The 17,500-nt window shown below is 50.8% G+C and overlaps 1 protein-coding gene across 5 annotated transcripts in view; it reads left to right on the plus strand.

Moving 5' to 3' along the window:
- LOC118780548 (kinesin heavy chain-like) overlaps positions 1–17,500 on the plus strand; it is a 32,058-nt gene that overhangs the window by 3,077 nt on the left and 11,481 nt on the right. For all 5 annotated transcript variants that reach the window (XM_036533108.1, XM_036533109.1, XM_036533110.1 and 2 more), the window contains exons 2-17: positions 7,483–7,570; positions 8,718–8,791; positions 9,187–9,291; positions 9,667–9,715; positions 10,229–10,284; positions 10,718–10,805; positions 11,159–11,283; positions 12,309–12,413; positions 12,898–13,046; positions 13,968–14,116; positions 14,466–14,641; positions 14,786–14,854; positions 15,224–15,430; positions 15,807–15,953; positions 16,697–16,885; positions 17,232–17,355. In XM_036533108.1, the coding sequence (XP_036389001.1) occupies positions 7,483–7,570; positions 8,718–8,791; positions 9,187–9,291; positions 9,667–9,715; positions 10,229–10,284; positions 10,718–10,805; positions 11,159–11,283; positions 12,309–12,413; positions 12,898–13,046; positions 13,968–14,116; positions 14,466–14,641; positions 14,786–14,854; positions 15,224–15,430; positions 15,807–15,953; positions 16,697–16,885; positions 17,232–17,355 (1,900 nt within the window). The remainder of the gene's footprint in view (positions 1–7,482; positions 7,571–8,717; positions 8,792–9,186; positions 9,292–9,666; positions 9,716–10,228; positions 10,285–10,717; positions 10,806–11,158; positions 11,284–12,308; positions 12,414–12,897; positions 13,047–13,967; positions 14,117–14,465; positions 14,642–14,785; positions 14,855–15,223; positions 15,431–15,806; positions 15,954–16,696; positions 16,886–17,231; positions 17,356–17,500) is intronic.

Here is a 17,500-nt window from a genome sequence, read left to right on the forward strand (position 1 = left end):
GAACGCTGAACTCTTCCCAGTACAAGCCGCAGAACAGAAAAATAAACACTCCATATCGCTAACAGCTCATTCTTGGCCCACCTATCTCGAGTTTATAAGTCAGCCTTACAGCTCTGATCATCATGGCCTTGCCCTGGCTGATTGCAGAAAGGAAATGGCTGTGATAATAATCTTGTGAGAAATGCAGATGCTCATCTCTTTGAAATATTGAACTGCCGGTCAACGTTTTGAAGCATTCTAATGGACGCGTAAAGTGGATTGTCATTATGGAGTACGGGTGGGGGGATAAACCACAGGTAAATGTGACGGGTTTTACAGCCAGTGCAGAATGAAATAAATACCTCATCTGAAGGGATGCGGAGAGGGAGCTTTATTCAGCTGAGCTAGATTTATTATGAATGCAGTGAGGTGAAAGGTCGCCCCCTGGGCAAACAGTCAAAGTGACCGACCAGGCAGCAGTGTAGCATAGTGGTAAGGCGCAAGGCTCGTAGCTGAAAGGTTGCTGGTTCAATTCCACGCTGTGGCACTGATGCTGTACCCTCGGGCAAGGTAATTAACCCAGAATTACCTAGGTAAATATCCAGCTGTGTAAATGGATAACATAAAATTGTAACCTATAAGCCTGTAAGTCACTCTGTATAGGAGCATCTGCTGAATGTCAATAATGTAATGCAAAGTGTGGCTAACAACCTGTGTGGGACAAAACCCTGAAAAAAGACCTCCACAAAGGAAGCAGAGAAACACTTGAAAGTAAAAAAACCCCAATGATCACAGGCTAAAACACTCAGGACATTCATTCAGAGAAAGATATTGTGTGATGTTGAAACATCAGTCCTTTTTTATAATATACCTCTTTTTCTGTTCCCCTCTTAAATATATATCCTAAGCGTGACATTTAATCAGTGATCTGATTGTTTTTTTTGCCTTTTAATTTTCTGGGAAAGTGTTTTACTAGTCCCATAGCAGTTCTTCTGGGAATACTGTACCAGTAGGCAGCTTTTTCAGCTGTTTATTTGAAATGAGTTTGTGGAGCTGAATCTTCCCTCATGGTGTTCGCGGCAGCTGGCGTCTGACAGCGTCTGGGGCCTGTTCTCCCACAGGGCCTTTCTCTTCAAAGAGCCAAGCAGCAGAAATGTAAGGAGATTGTTTCAGACTCTACTGGATTTCACTGGGTCACCTCAGCAAAAGCTGCGGTTTTACAGCCTGCTGAGCGGGGGGGGCACATCGTTAAGGTGTGAACGTGAAGTAGAACGGAGTCTGTGTCGTCTCTGCAGTGACCCGTCTGTGCCAGCATGTGTGTGACATTCACACCTGCTGCAGACAAGGCCGACGCAGCTCTGACCTGGAGGGACATGACCTGGCAGTTGACCACAGCCAGTTTAACCAGGTTATTATGAGGCTGGCTGGAGTGGAAGCCACCAGGTTCTCTGACCCTCCAGGGCCTGGGCTGAGTGGCCCAGCAGATGCGTTGGCCCTCCAGAAAAAGATTTCCGTGGTTCTGGTTCAGGATGACTCTTCTTAGTCGTCCTCCTCCTCAGATGTAACTATTGCCAGCTTTAACTATTTCACTATAAATGAGGGAAATGACTTTCAAGATGGATGATGCGATCTTGTGCCATGATCACACTCCCTTCCTGGCACTGGTGTGGAAATGCAATTACCAGAGATCTCTGATGGTGAGGGGCCAACGATGAAGCAGCGATGAGTCAGCGATGTCTGACACAGTGTGTCGAGGGCATATGGTCAAGATCTGAAGGGTGGCCAATGAGAATGAAAGATAGAGAATGAGAGGTAAGGTAAAGTGTAGAGAATGAGGGAGATAGAGAATGAGATGTACGGTAAAGTGTAGAGAATGAGGGAGATTACCAGATGTTATTAGAGATGGAGAGAGAGAACATTTTCCTTCTCCCTGTCTTTCTCCAATCCCCTCCCTCCCTCAGTCCCAATATTTTTATTCACTTATAAACTGTTAATAACACATTTTTCTCCTCGTTTTCATGCTCCAAATTAATTCCCCATCTTCCTGTCCGTCCGTGGCTGAGCTGCATAATGAATCTGCTCATTACGGCGTGACGGAGCCCGTCGGTACTCTGCACATTAAAAACCTCCAAAATCTGGAGCTCTGAGGCACAGAACCAGCATTGCAGAATGCAACGCTCAGAAATGCCACATATACAGCCACACCTGCCAGTGAGAACCCTACTGCCTATAGCAATAATTAACGTCTTATATCCTTGCATTTAATATGGATATTTGTGTTATTCTGTGGCTGCTGAAGAGCGTCTTTCACATATGCTGGGCTCATTCGTGGGCGTCAGCAGCTGGGACACAGTCTGCTCTTGAAAGCGTGATTTCCATAAAGAGTCTTTTATCTGCCAGGTATCCATATTAATGGCCTTATTAATAAGGTGATGAATTCAGCGCTGATCTGTAAAGATGGCAGTTCTGATACACTCTCTCCGTTGCTTTTCTTTTCTTGTCCCCCTCTGTTCGGTGTGATGGTGCTTAAACTCCAATTTTCCAGCAGGGTGACGATACAGGGCTAAAAGGAATTCTGTATATCCAAATACATATGGGGTGAGGATGGTGAGAGAGAGAGAGAGAGAGAGAGAGACAGAGAAAGAAACAGAGAGAGAGATTAAGAAGAGGAAAGATGGAGGCAATGGGAGAAAGAGTTTCATAAATATTCAGAGGCCCAATTATAAATATGAATATGAATATATTCACAGGATTGTAATTAAAAATGTCCTTAGTTGGAGCCACTGGCCTTTTCCATACAGTTCTGGCTCTCACTTTGTGAATCGATCCCTGTTATGATTCCAGGTTTTGTTGCTCAGCTCAGTACCTACCCAAACCCATCATAATTCGATCCAACTTCCAAAAAGCATCTGCATTGTGATGTTGGAACAGTCGCCCTCAGGAATGCATTGTCACAGGGAAGTCTTACTTTGGATGCTGCATGTGAGCAAGTCCAGAACATTCCACCCTCTTCTAGAACCAGTCAAATTGAAGAAATTGCAGAATTGCACCTGCTCACATTGTAAGAATTTTAAAACATGGTTTATTTGCTAAGAAGCTCTGCTCAGGGAGACTGACACAGCTGATGCTTATACATTTGGTACATTTATACAGTGATTATATAGTGATTAATTCAGGCTTTGCTGAAGGGCACAGCGGTAATGCCCTGCCTGGGATACAGCAGTAATGCCCTGCCTGAGATACAGCGGTAATGCCCTGCCTGGGACACAGCGGTAATGCCCTGCAGTAATGCCCTGCCTGGGGCACAGGGGTAATGCCCTGCGTGGGACACAGCGGTAATGCCCTGCCTGGGATACAGCGGTAATGCCCTGCGTGGGACACAGCGGTAATGCCCTGTGGTAATGCCCTGCCTGGGACACAGCGGTAATGCCCTGCGTGGGACACAGCAGTAATGCCCTGCGGTAATGCCCTGCCTGGGATACAGCGGTAATGCCCTGCGTGGGACACAGCGGTAATGCCCTGCCTGGGACACAGCGGTAATGCCCTGCAGTAATGCCCTGCCTGGGATACAGCGGTAATGCCCTGCCTGGGATACAGCGGTAATGCCCTGCCTGGGATACAGCGGTAATGCCCTGCGTGGGACACAGCGGTAATGCCCTGCAGTAATGCCCTGCCTGGGATACAGCGGTAATGCCCTGCAGTAATGCCCTGCCTGGGATACAGCAGTAATGCCCTGCGGTAATCCCCTGCCTGGGACACTGCAGCCACTCGATTACAGGTTCAGTTTCCTGACCAGCATGCCTCGCTGCAGCTCGTTTTCGATGTCCTTTCTCTCTCCCTCGCTCTGCCATCTGATATCCGCTGACTGAAATTGTCTCCTTGGCCTCCCACCCGTGTTCTGCTTCGTCTGCCTGGGATCAGATTCGGAGTCCTGAGAAACGGCGGGTGCCCTGGAGCGGAGCAGCTCTCGTCCAACTCATCCTCGCTCCTCACCGCCGCCCGTCTCTCTCTCCCTGTCAGGATCCCGCTCTCTCCTCGTTGGTGCAGTCACACATCCATCACTCGCTGCAAGGTTTCCAGGGAGACAGGTCAAGGGCGCTCTGTGTACCAACCGATGAGGTGATGAACCGAAGACAGAGTGTGTGATTGATTGGGTTTTGGCCTGTCAGCTGGGTCTCTGTCTCTTACACTGATCAGAAGGCATTATGCAGTGTAAGTCAGGAGCATGGGAGCATCTCTGGAGAAGACAGAGAGACATCCGGACTGAGAACCTGCTTTGTGAATCAGACACCCCCCCCCCACTCCCACTGAATCACCCGCAGTCTGCTTCTGTAGCTGGTTCAGGTCAGGGTGGATTGAACCCCGGCTGGACTGAACTGACCTGGACCCTCCCAGGAACTGAACTGAATCGAGCTGACATGTTTAATAACGTGACCCTTCCTTCTGTCATAATTCATTTCACGGAGCCGTGAGCTGATTGGATAATCGCATTCTGTGGGGGGATCGATAACACTCGCGTGGGCCAATGGCACAGCACCCAGCCCCTCTCTGGCTCCCTTTAGCCGCAGGCTAATGCTGTCACGCTGAAACGGCTGTGCTCTCCCTTGATGTAGCATTCTGCTGCATCAGGACCACGGCCTGGCTGTTCCAGCTCTCAGTGTTTATTATTGCTGCTTATCTGCTTGGCAGAGGCCCTGATCCGAGATGACTTACTGCTGAAAATCTTTACATATTATCCATTTCTACAGCTGGGGCATTTGCTGAAGCTATTTCAGGTTAAGCGTCCTGTTTGAGGCTGCAGCAGAAGCACCCCCCATCATGGAGTCAAACCTATAGCATTCTGGTTACAAACTCAGGTCCTTAACCGTTACACCACACTGCCACCTGGATGTACAAACTAAACTCAGCACAAAGGGAGGTCTCTGAGACCTGATCAGAGGTCAGAGGACTGTGATTTGAGTAATATTTCTGGTCAGAAGTGAATCACCCTTTATCTGACATATGGAGGCTGGAACGTGATGTCACATATGAGGATGAGTAGAGGACTCTTTATCTCGCAGGTTTCAGGGACAGCAGAGTGGGCCACAGAGAGAGAGAGAGAGAGAGAATGTAATCCTTTATTTTTTACTGTGTCTCTGTCAGTCAGTCAGTCAGTCAGTCTGTCTGCTCATGTATTCTGCTGTGAGCAGCTGCAGACTGCTGAACATGGAGGGGAGAGGAGAGAGGAGGGGGAGAGGGGGAGAGGAAGAGAGGAGGAGGGGGAGAGGGGGAGAGGGGGAGAAGAGAGGGGAGAGGAGGGGGAGAGGGGGAGAAGAGGAAGAGGAGAGGAGGAGAGAGGAGAGGAGAGGAGGGGGAGAGGAGGAGAGGAGGAGGGGGAGAGGGGGAGAGGAGGAGGGGGAGAGGGGGAGAGGGGGAGAGGGGAAGAAGAGAGGGGAGAGGAGGGGGAGAGGGGGAGAAGAGGAAGAGGAGAGGAGGAGAGAGGAGAGGAGAGGAGGGGGAGGAGAGAGGAGGGGGAGAGGGGGGAGAGGGGGAGAAGAGGAAGAGGAGAGCAGTGGAGAAAGGGATTACATCGTTCCACTCTCCAAACCATGAGATTGTGGCAAGGGGGCGATGGTATCCCAGCAGCAGGGGTGTTGGCAGAACGTGTCGCCCCTTCTAATTCCCTCTGCCTGCTTTCTGTTTTCACCTCTAAAGCATCTTCAGACCCGAGCAGAAGAACCCCCCCCCTCCCTCTGAGAGCCCCCCCCCCCCAGAGCTTCCCCCCTCCCTCTCAGAGCACCCCCCCCCCCCCCCCCCCCCCCCCGCCAGAGCTTCCCCCCCTCCCTCTCAGTCTCTCAGTCTCTCCATAAATCTTCCAGTCAATATCTAGACGACTGAGGTAAACACAAGGCAACACATGAATGTCAATGCAGCCGTGGGCTAAGGTGTTCATTTAAACATACACCCCAGCACACAGATACACACATGCAAACACATACTCACACATGCACACACACTTACACACAGACACCTAAGCAGATATGTACACATAAACACAATCTTATTCCTACACAGGCTGCTTCCCCTGGACTGAAGGCAGCAGCTTCACACTAAGTCTCGGAGCTGTTCGTTATTTTCATGCTCCTGCAGAACTAATTACCAGCTTCAGCCTCAATCTGGAAGCAAAATGCAGAGTGATCATCATTTAGGCTTCTAGGCAACTAGGCTGCATTTCAATCATATTACCAAAGACACCAAATCCAATTTCATCTTCATCTGTTCTGCATACAATTGTTTGCAGGCTTCATTTGAATCGGTGCCATTCTGCGGTTCATGTTAACCAATGAGAACGGGTTTTGATAGTATTTGACTTGCTGGGCTCTGATATACAATCCACCTAACTGAGCAGTGTTCAGTGTTGAGTGTTCAGTGTTCCTGCTCCGCTGATTGAGCAGTGTTCAGTGTTGAGTGTTCAGTGAGTTGTCTTTGACTGCATCTGATCCATCTTTCAGAGTCACCCTGTAGCCATAAATGTGTTCAACATCATTAATCACCAGAGCGCATAGCAAAGGCAAAGTGTATCGGACCACGGGCAACAAAGCAGGAAAATAACGATTCATTTTCCCATCACAGGTGCTGTCTGTAGTGCAACGTGTGTGTGTGTGTGCATGGTGTGTGTGTGTCTGTCTGTCAGACTGAAGGTTGTGTGTGTGTGTGTGTGTGTGTGTCTGTCAGTCTGAAGGTTGTGTGTGTGCATCTGTCCCTGTCTCTGAAGCTTGATTGAATCAGGAATCCAAGCTGCAGCCAAAAAGATCATTAGTGCCCCCCCCCCCCCCCCCCCCCACCCCCCCCCATACCCTGCACTCTCCTCTCAGTTTCTCTCTCAGTCTGACCCCCCCCCCCCCCCCCCCCCACGCAGCTCTAATGCATCCACTGTGATCTGATCTTGCTACCTCCTCTCTCCCCCTTCACTGTCTTATCTTTCACACACACACACACACACACACACACACACACACACACACACACACACACACACGCACACACACACACAGACACACAGACACACACACACACTCACACAATGCTGTTCTTGACTGTTAGGAGGTGCATCCTGGTACTTCTGCTTGGTTTCCTTGCTCTCCGTTAAAAGGTTTCTCACCACACAAGCTCCCAGCACAGCCTTCACAGACACGTCGCCCTACAGATCTCAGATCAGATCTCATTAGATAAAAGAGGTGCACACATGAACCCGCTGCACTTAGCAGCTGATGTAATGACATACTGCAAGGCTGTAAAAAGGTCTCTCTGTACCCTGCAACATTCTGGCAGCTGTCTGCATAACATGGCAAAGAAAATTACGGAGGGTTCTTTAGGCAATGTTGACATGTTTTTCCAGTGACTGAAACACTGTTATCTGGTGTTTCTTTTAAAGGGGAAGTCCTATGTGTTTAATTACATGTTTGTTGTGTTTATTTTAAAGAGGAGGTAATATGTTTGATCACATGTTTCTTTATCTTAAAGGGGAAGTCCTATGTGTTTGATCACGTGTTTCCCACCAACACCACACAGGAGCAGGTCTACAACACCTGCGCCAAGCAGATCGTCAAAGGCAAGTGTGTTTAACTGACACTGTGTGTGTGTGTGTGTGTGTGTGTGTGTGTGTGTGTGTAACATACTGTATGTACATGTGTTTAGAATATATCTGTGAGTGTGTGTTTGTATGTGTATGTCTGTTTGTTTGTATTCAAAAGTACTGAGGACACCGAATAAGGTTTTCCCATATTAGTGAAATTGGGGGCAGTTATCGGCCTCTCCTCCTCCCTCTCTGTGTCTCTGCCCTGACCTATCCAGCAGCTGACTGCAGACAAGGAATTTAATTCAGTCTGGTCTGGGAGACTGCGGTTGTCTCTCTCCTCTTTCTCTCTCTCTTTCACCCCCCCCCCCCCCCCCCCCCCCGTCCTCTTGTTCTCTCTCTCCCTCCCTCTCTCTCTGTCTCTCTCTCTCTCTCTCTCTCTCTCTCTCTCTCATTCTCTTGTTCTCTCTCTCTCCACTGCTGAGTCACAGACTCTATTCTCCGGCTCTGCACTCCCCCAACATGTAGAACACCTTTATTTATTCAGTTTTCAGATATGAAAAATGGCTGTAATTGCATTCAGTGAGCAGAGCGGAGGAGCAGTTTGCTTTAAGCATATGAGCCGGAGCATGAGGAGATTAAATAAAGTGAGTCCCACTGGGAGCCGTCTCAGACAGAGATAATGTCAAAAAGTAAAAATGAACTCGGTTACAAATCCCAGGCCAAGTGAGTCATAGAAGTGAAAGAAAGTAAAGTCTCCAGATGAATGCTTTCTTTGACTCACTGTTCACTGTTGGCTCCCTGTCTGTTTGCTGTATGAATATGGAGGAATTACAAATAAAGCATGAAAGCTAAACAGAAAGAATTTACCTGGAGTGCACCCATTCCTCAGCTTTTCAGGAATAATAGCAATAAAAGTGATGAAAGTGATCAGTACTCCTCTGTCACCTCTCTATTTCCCCTCCTCTCTATCTCCTTCCTGTCTGCCCTCTCTCCTCTCTCTCTCTCCCTCCCTCTCTCCTCCCTGTCTGCCTTCTCTCCTCTCTCTCTCTCTCTCTCTCTCCCTCTCTCCCTCTCTCTCTCTCTCCCTCTTTCTCTCCCTTCTCTCCCCTCTCCCCGTTTTGTAAATGTGCTAGCTGTATATCCTGGCCTTTTGCAATGTATCTCTCTCTCGTGTCTGTAGATGTGCTGGGCGGTTACAATGGGACTATTTTTGCCTATGGACAGACCTCCTCTGGAAAGACCCACACCATGGAGGTAAGGGTCCATTTGATAAAATATCCCAGTAAACCACGGTGACTTGCCTTCATATGTGGGATGTAAAGTGACATTCCCCTCTGCCCCCCTCTCTGCTCTCTCACTGTCCTCCCCCATCCTCACTCTCTCTCTTTAACTCTCTCTCTGTCTCCCTGTCTCTCTTTGTCTTTCTGTCTTTGTCTGTGTCTCTCACTCTGTTTTTCTCCCTCCCTCTCTCTCTCTCTCTCTTTCTCTCTCTCTCTCTCCCCTCTCTCTCTCTCTCTCTCTCTCTCTCTCTCCCCTCTCTCTCTCTCTCTTTCTCTCTCTCTCTGTCTTTCTCTCTCTCTCTTTCTCTCTCTCTCTGTCTTTCTCTCTCTCTCTCCCCTCTCTCTCTCTGTCTTTCTCTCTCTCTCCAGGGTAAGCTTCATGACCCTCAGCAGATGGGAATCATTCCTCGGATAGCAGAGGACATCTTCAATCACATCTTCGCCATGGATGAAAACCTGGAGTTCCACATCAAGGTGTAACTCTAGACCCCCAAACACAGGCAACTACCAGTAAACACTCACTGACTCATTCAGATACAGTAAAACATTCACTGACTCATTCAGATAGAGTAAACACTCACTGACTCATTCAGATAGAGTAAACACTCACTGACTCTTTCAGATACAGTAAAACACTCACTGACTCTTTCAGATAGAGTAAAACATTCACTGACTCACATACAGTAAACACTCAGTGACTCACTAACATGTGTTAAATGCTGACTTGCTGTCCCTTGGTAGTATACACATTTTTTCCTAAATGTGACATCTATCCATCCTTGCCACGGTTACCCTCTCCTCATACCTCTCTGCATCATCTCTTTCTCTCTTGGTTTTCCATCTTTTCAGGTTTCCTACTTTGAAATCTATATGGAGAAAATCCGGGACCTTTTGGATGGTTAGTGTGTGCCTTTTCAATGACTGATCTTTACTGTGGTCTTCCAGAAAACACAGGCTAAAGTGCAGCAGAGTTTAGCGCAGGTGTGGTCAGTGATGAACGTGCGTGTGTGTGCGTGTGTACATGCTTGCGTGCGTGCGTGCATGTGTGCCTGAGTGCATGCGTGCGTACCTGTGTGTGTGCGTGCATGCCTGTGTGCGTGCGTGCATGTGTGAGTGAGTGCGTACCTGTGTGTGTGTGTGTGTGTGCGTGCCTGTGTGTGTGCGTGCATGCATGTGTAAGTGAGTGAGAGAGTGAGTGAGTGAGTGCGTGCGTGCATGCATGTGTAAGTGAGTGAGTGAGTGCGTGAGTGCATGTGTGCGTGCATGCATGTGTAAGTGAGTGCGTGCATGCGTGAGTGAGTGAGTGCATGTGTGCGTGCGTGCGTGCATCGCTGCAACTACTACCTCACTGCTGCCCTTAACGCGTTGTCATGGTTACACATGCTTACAGGTGCGTTTTTCTCTCTCTCAGTGACTAAGACTAACCTGGCCGTGCATGAGGATAAGAACAGAGTTCCCTACGTGAAGGTGAGTGGGACAGCTGTCCTCGTTTCGACAGCACCTGCTTTAGGACCGACACAGCAGCCGAGAGCAGAGGAGGTGTCCCCTGTCCCGGGGCTCGGGGTGTCAGAGCCGGCCCTGATGGCTGTGGTGTGGTGCTGATGGGCAGGTTCCCCTACTGCATATGACACCAGCCTCTCACAGAGCGAGTTCCCACAATCCACCTTTTCCAATGCGGAGGTCTCAGCAGAGTGGCACAGGGTACAGTGTTTAGTCTTTCTGTATGACTCAGCTGGGGAGTGAACCCACAAACTTCCAGAGTTGGGGACTGAGAGTTTAACCATAAGCTCATCTAACTTGAAGCTTGTTTTGGGTTTTTCTTTTTGACCTCATTAAATTGTTTTTGCTCTCCTTTCTTCTCATTACCCCCCCACCCCCCCACCCCACTCCCAACATGCAGGGCTGTACTGAACGTTTCGTGTCCAGCCCAGAGGAAGTGATGGACGTGATTGACGAGGGGAAATCCAATCGCCACGTCGCTGTCACCAGTGAGTCCCACCTTCTCTGGGCAGACTCAGGGCAGGTTTAATCCCCGAGTCTCTCCCTACATTGCTGTTCTCACATTCTTCTCTTCCTCACTCTGAATCCCCTAACAACAACTTAGCCAGTGCTGACAAAGCAGTTTCGCACATAAACATTTATGACCATCCCTCCCTCCCTTCAGAATAAAAACTCCCTCCCCATCTCTATTGGCTCCCTCCCTCTCTCTCCCTCTCCTCATTGGCTCTCTCCCTCTCTCTCCCTCTCCCCATTGGCTCCCTCCCTCTCTCTCCCTCTCCCCATTGGCTCCCTCCCTCTCTCTCCCTCTCCTGATTGGCTCCCTCCCTCTCTCTCCCTGCAGATATGAATGAGCACAGCTCTCGCAGCCACAGTATCTTCCTCATTAACATAAAGCAGGAACACGTGGAGACGGAGCAGAAGCTGAGCGGGAAGCTCTACCTGGTGGACCTGGCGGGGAGCGAGAAGGTGAGGAGCGTACAGCACAGCACAGCACAGCTCAGCACAGCACAGCACAGCTCAGCTCAGCACAGCTCAGCACAGCTCAGCTCAGCTCAGCTCAGCACAGCTCAGCTCAGCTCAGCTCAGCTCAGCTGAGTACAGCACAGCACAGCTCAGCACAGCACAGCTCAGCTCAGCACAGCTCAGCACAGCACAGCACAGCTCAGCTCAGCACAGCACAGCACAGCACAGCACAGCACAGCTCAGCACAGCACAGCACAGCACAGCACAGCACAGCACAGCTCAGCTCAGCACAGCACAGCACAGCTCAGCTCAGCACAGCTCAGCTCAGCTCAGCTCAGCTCAGCTCAGCTGAGTACAGCACAGCTCAGCTCAGCACAGCACAGCTCAGCTCAGCTCAGCTCAGCACAGCTCAGCTCAGCTCAGCTCAGCTCAGCTCAGCTCAGCTGAGTACAGCACAGCACAGCTCAGCACAGCACAGCTCAGCTCAGCACAGCTCAGCACAGCACAGCTCAGCTCAGCACAGCACAGCACAGCACAGCTCAGCTCAGCACAGCACAGCTCAGCTCAGCACAGCTCAGCACAGCACAGCTCAGCTCAGCACAGCTCAGCACAGCACAGCTCAGCTCAGCACAGCTCAGCACAGCACAGCTCAGCTCAGCACAGCACAGCACAGCACAGCACAGCTCAGCTCAGCACAGCACAGCTCAGCTCAGCACAGCTCAACTCAGCACAGCTCAGCACAGCTCAGCTCAGCACAGCTCAGCACAGCTCAGCACAGCTCAGCTGAGTACAGCACAGCACAGTGGGATGAGCACAGTAAAGCGCAGTGGAGCACAGCTGTGAGGCCCACTCTAGCTCATAGTCACCAAGACTGCAACATGGACGCTTTTTAGGTGAGTGCATGAGCCAGCAGATACCCAGAGGAGGGTGTAATGGAGTCTGTGAGTCTGTGATGGAATCTGTATCCATTACGCAGGACCCCTCTGCCCCATCAATGACCTCTCTGTGCCTGTCGCTCTCTCTCTCAGGTCAGCAAGACAGGTGCAGAAGGCGCGGTCCTGGACGAGGCCAAGACCATCAACAAGTCTCTATCGTCGCTAGGCAACGTCATCTCAGCGCTGGCCGAGGGGACGGTGAGGGGACCTCGTCCTGGTTCAGCGTGCCTCAGTCTAATACAGAGGCAGGACAGTATGCAGGACTCAGGGAACTGACCTGGGATCAGCTGGGCACAGCCGATGAAAGCGCCTTCAAAACTAATCAAAGTGAAGATGGTCTCAGTGCAGCCTGTATGTGATGTAACGAGTGTTCAGCATTTCTTCAGCAAATTCAAACTGGACAGTCTGCATTAGTGTGATAGAAATAGCTGTGCCCAAAGCACGTGGTTCAACCCTCTTTGCATTTTGTGAAGGTGACACTCATATCTGGGCTGTATGACTGAACGTTGTCAGAAAGTAAACTCAGTATTGTTAACAGAGACACAGAAACACAGCCGCTGTTGTGAAGACAGCCCCTGGGTGGCCGCTCCTTGTCTCTCAGGTTGTGGTGTTCAGCGTGGTGTTGAGCTGCCGGCACTGTCTCTCTCCCTCCCTGAGTGTCCCCTCCCTTCCCCCCTCGCAGAAAACCCATGTCCCGTACCGGGACAGCAAGATGACCCGAATCCTGCAGGACTCTCTGGGAGGGAACTGCCGCACCACCATGTTCATCTGCTGCTCCCCGTCCAGCTACAATGATGCAGAGACCAAGTCCACACTGATGTTCGGTCAGAGGTAACTCACGAGTGTGTGTGTATGTGTGTGCGAGTGGGTGCATGCGTGTGTGTGTGTGTGCACGCATATGCGTGTGTGTGTGTGTGCGAGTGGGTGCGCATGTGCGCATGCGTGTGTGTGCATGTGTGTGCATGCATATGCGTGTGTGTGTGTGTGTGTGTGTGTGTGTGTGTGTGTGTGTGCACGCGTATGTGTGTGTGTGTGTACGTGTGTGCACGCGTATGTGTGTGTGTGTGCGTGCGTGCGTGCGTGTGTGTGTGTATGTGTGTGCGAGTGGGTGCATGCGTGTGTGTGCGCACGCGTGTGTGTGCATGTGTGTGTGTGTGTGCGTGCGTGCGTGCGTGCGTGTGTATGTGTGTACACGTGCGAGGGGGTGAGTCACCTCAATCACCACAGATGCCTGTATAGCCTGTACCTGGGTGATGTATGGCAGCCATTTTGCATGATTGCTGGCCACACACCAGATGAGGTACAGAGGGAGGTAATGCAGAGGTGTTCATTTAAACATCGATTCCGGAAAGATACTGCAGCCATATCAGAAGAGCAATGCTTAAAATGCGCAGCACGCACCTCTGGGCAGATTAAATTCCAGACATAATACCATAATACCATAACATAATCTTTATTTTACAGCTCAATTCAAAGTACTCATCTTTGAATGCATCACAAGATGAATACAAGAATGTATGACACTCAAAGCCACTATGGTACCAGTTTTTTATGGTACCAGACATTTAAGTTTTTAGTTCACAATTTTTATTTGCTTTTTACATACATTCATTAATAACAACTTTGAAAAAAAATTGCCAAAAATGAAACAAACAAATGAGTGAATTAAAAATCAAAGTAAATTAAATAAAATTCAAATAAAATGAAATGAAATAAAGGCTATACAAACATCCGTCCCTCTCCTTCTCTCAGGGCGAAGACCATCAGGAACGCAGCGTCTGTGAACCTGGAGCTGACCGCGGAGCAGTGGAAGAGGAAGTACGAGAAGGAGAAGGAGAAGAGCAAGACGCTGAAGGAGACCATCGTCAAGCTGGAGGCAGAGCTGGGCCGCTGGCGCAGCGGTGAGGAGCAGCACAGGCCAGCCTGCGCCACACAGGCTACAGAGACTCTGCAGACAGCAGTCAGACAGCACAGGCCCTTCAAAGCTAGGATCATTTCCCTTACCATTTTACTCACTATCTCCTGTCTCATGTGTCCTTTTTGCTCCTCCTCTCCCTCCCTCTCTCTCCCTCCTCCTCTCCCTCCCTCTCTCCCTCTCTCTCTCTCCTTCTCTCCCTCCCTCTCTCTCCCTCTCTCCCTCTCTCGCTCCCTCTCTCTCTCTCCCTCTCCCTCCCTCTCTCTCCCTCCCTTTCTCTCCCTCCCTCTCTCCCTCCCTCTCTCTCTCCCTCTCTCTCTCCCTCTCTCCTGCAGGGGAAGATGTTCCTGAGACGGAGCAGCTGAGCGCAGGGGAGGTGAAGGCGGAGTCTGTGGAGGACACGCCCCTGGACAACAGGAGCTCCTCCTCCATCGTGGTGCGGATCTCCGAGGAGGAGAGGCAGAAGTATGAGGAGGAGATTCGCAAGCTGTACAGACAGCTTGACGACAAGGTGAGAGACACAGATACACCAGAACACAGGCAAACGTGTGTGTGCGTGTGTTTGTGTGTGTGTGTGTGTGTGCGTGTGTGTGTGTGTGTGTGTGTGAGTGTGTAGTAACAGTGTTTGGAGTGCTCACTCTCTGTGTTTCTGTAGGACGATGAGATTAACCAGCAGAGTCAGCTGGTGGAGAAGATGAAGGAGCAGATGCTGAACCAAGATGAGGTACGGAGAAGGAAAGGAAAAGACTATTTTGTTCTTTTATCACTAACAGTCTCTCAACTTGTGGAAAATGGAGGCATAATCTGCTGCCAAAGCCACACTGCCTTCATCCCCCTGAGGAATGGCAGTCTCTCTGTCTCTGAGAGGTTTCAGATTCAGGCAGATTTCTTTATTTTGGGGAAGTTTGCCCTTGTGTCCCTGTTCTGTTCCCATCTGAAAATGCTCTGTGTCCATCTCCCGGATATCATTCTCTCACGCTTAAGCACAGAGACTTGCCCCTCTCTCCCATGTCTGGAAGTGATTGGCTGTCTGATAGAGCCCTCCCCTTTCGGAGTGTGACTGACAGTGCTGTGTCCCTGCCCCTCCCGGCAGCTGCTGGCGTCCACACGGGGGGACAGTGAGAGGGTGCAGGCGGAACTGTGCAGGCTCCAGGCAGAGAGCGAGAGCGCCAACACGGAGGTGAAGGAGGTGCTGCAGGCCCTGGAGGAGCTCGCGCTCAACTACGACCTCAAGAGCCAGGAAGTGGAGGAGAAGAGCCTGCAGAACAAGCTGCTGGCGGAGGAGCTGGCGGAGAAGATGGTGAGCCCCGCCCCGCTGTGCACCGCCACTCCCATAGCCACAACCATGCCCCCACCAAGGCCCGCCCCTTTCAATCCCATCTGCCTCCCTCTGCCTTTCAAACACAAACTCAAACTCACATTCAGATGTACTGTATTCACATCTCTGCAACACTGCACTATTACCAGTGCAGTGGAGTTAGGGTTTCTGTTAATGTTAATGTTAATGTTTCACTAAAGGGTCATAAACATGGACGGGACGGGCAGTGCAGCCAAAGCAGCCGTTTATAATGTGAGACGTGTTCAGCTATGAGGCAGGAAGAGAGCCGCGGGTATGCGCGTGCCTGAGGTGAGCGGCCAGCCGTAGCTGAAGTGTTGGGGTGTGTGGCTCCGTGCAGGCCGTGCTGATGGCGCTGGAGGCGGAGCTTTCCCGCATGCAGGAGGAGAGCGGTCTGCAGAGGAAGCGTATCGCCGAGGTGCTGAACGGGCTCATGCGCGACCTCAGCGAGTTCAGCAGCATCGTGGGAAACGGCGAGATCCGGCTGGTGGGTGGCGCTAACGGGCACGCCTAACACGCGCTCCGAACACGCGCTCCTAACACGCGCTCCTAACACGCGCTCCTAACACGCGCTCCGAACACGCGCTCCTAACACACGCTCCTAACACACACACACACACACACTGCAGGGACACACACCCCTCCACACACACACACGCACACACACACTGCAGGGACACACACGCTCCTAACACACGCTCCTAATGCACACACGCTGCAGGAATACACACTCCTAACACACACACACACACACACACACACTGCAGGGACACACACTCTCCACACACACACACACACACACACACACACACACACACACACTGCGAGATAACATGCACTGCTAACACACACACTGACAGTAGCCCAAGTAGCCATCCTAAAGGAAACAGATTATTCTTTATCTCCCTTATTCTTTATCCCTGTTATCTTTCTCTGTTTGCCTTCTCCTTCCTTCTCTTTATCTTTCTCTCTCCCTGCCCTCCCCTCTCCTGTCTCTCCATGGCTGCTGTTTCATTCTCTCTCTTTATTTCTTTATCTTCCTCCTCTCTCTCTCTTTCTCTCTCTCTTTCTCTCTCTCCCTCTGTCTCTCTCTCTCTCTCTGTCCCTCTGCCTCAAACTAAACTTAGTGCCGTGCCAGTGAAATTTAGAGGGTAAGCACAACAATAACCATAAATATTATAACGTATTTAAGAGAAGGAAAGGTGTACTAGCGGTGGCTCCCTCTCTCAGCCGGTGGAGATCAGCGGGGCGATCGAGGAGGAGTTCACCGTGGCGCGGCTCTACATCAGTAAGATCAAGTCGGAGGTGAAGTCCATGATGAAACGCTGCAGACACCTGGAGAACCTGCAGCTGGAGTGCCACCGTAAGATGGAGGAGACGGGCCGAGAGCTCTCCTCCTGCCACCTGCTCATCTCACAGGTGGGAGGGCCAGGGGATGAAGGGGGGGGGGGGGGGGTCTTACCGTGTCATGGGTAGGCTAGATGAAGAGCGGTTGGGATGTCAGGGGTGTCTCTGTATGAAGGGAGAGAAGAGGGGGCGTGTCCAACTGAAGGAAGGAGGCGGGGGCTTGTGGTGTTCGGATGGATGTTGTAAGGGGAGGGGCCAGGATTCTGTGGGTTGGGCTCCAGGCACTGGGGTGGACCTTTGTTAGGGGAGGGACGTGAAGCAAAGCAGCAGTGTGGCACAGTGTAAAGGAACAGGGCGTATAACCCAGTGGGGGGCGCTGTTCAGCACTGCGCGGCTCAGAGCTGTCTGTGTCTCTCAGCACGAGGCGAAGATCCGCTCGCTGACGGAGTACATGCAGAACGTGGAGCTGAAGAAGAGGCAGCTGGAGGAGAGCTATGACGCTCTGAGCGAGGAGCTGGAGCTCAGCCGCCTGCAGGCCGAGGGTAACGCCACATACAGCGCACACAATGCACACAGTAAAGAGCCCTCTGCGTTACTCTACACAATTCACACAATACTCACAGTAAAGAGCCCTATGCGTTACTCTACACAATTCACACAATACACACAATACTCACAGTAAAGAGC

The sequence above is a fragment of the Megalops cyprinoides genome, chromosome 7, assembly GCF_013368585.1.
Source record: "Megalops cyprinoides isolate fMegCyp1 chromosome 7, fMegCyp1.pri, whole genome shotgun sequence".
Lineage (NCBI taxonomy): Eukaryota > Metazoa > Chordata > Actinopteri > Elopiformes > Megalopidae > Megalops > Megalops cyprinoides.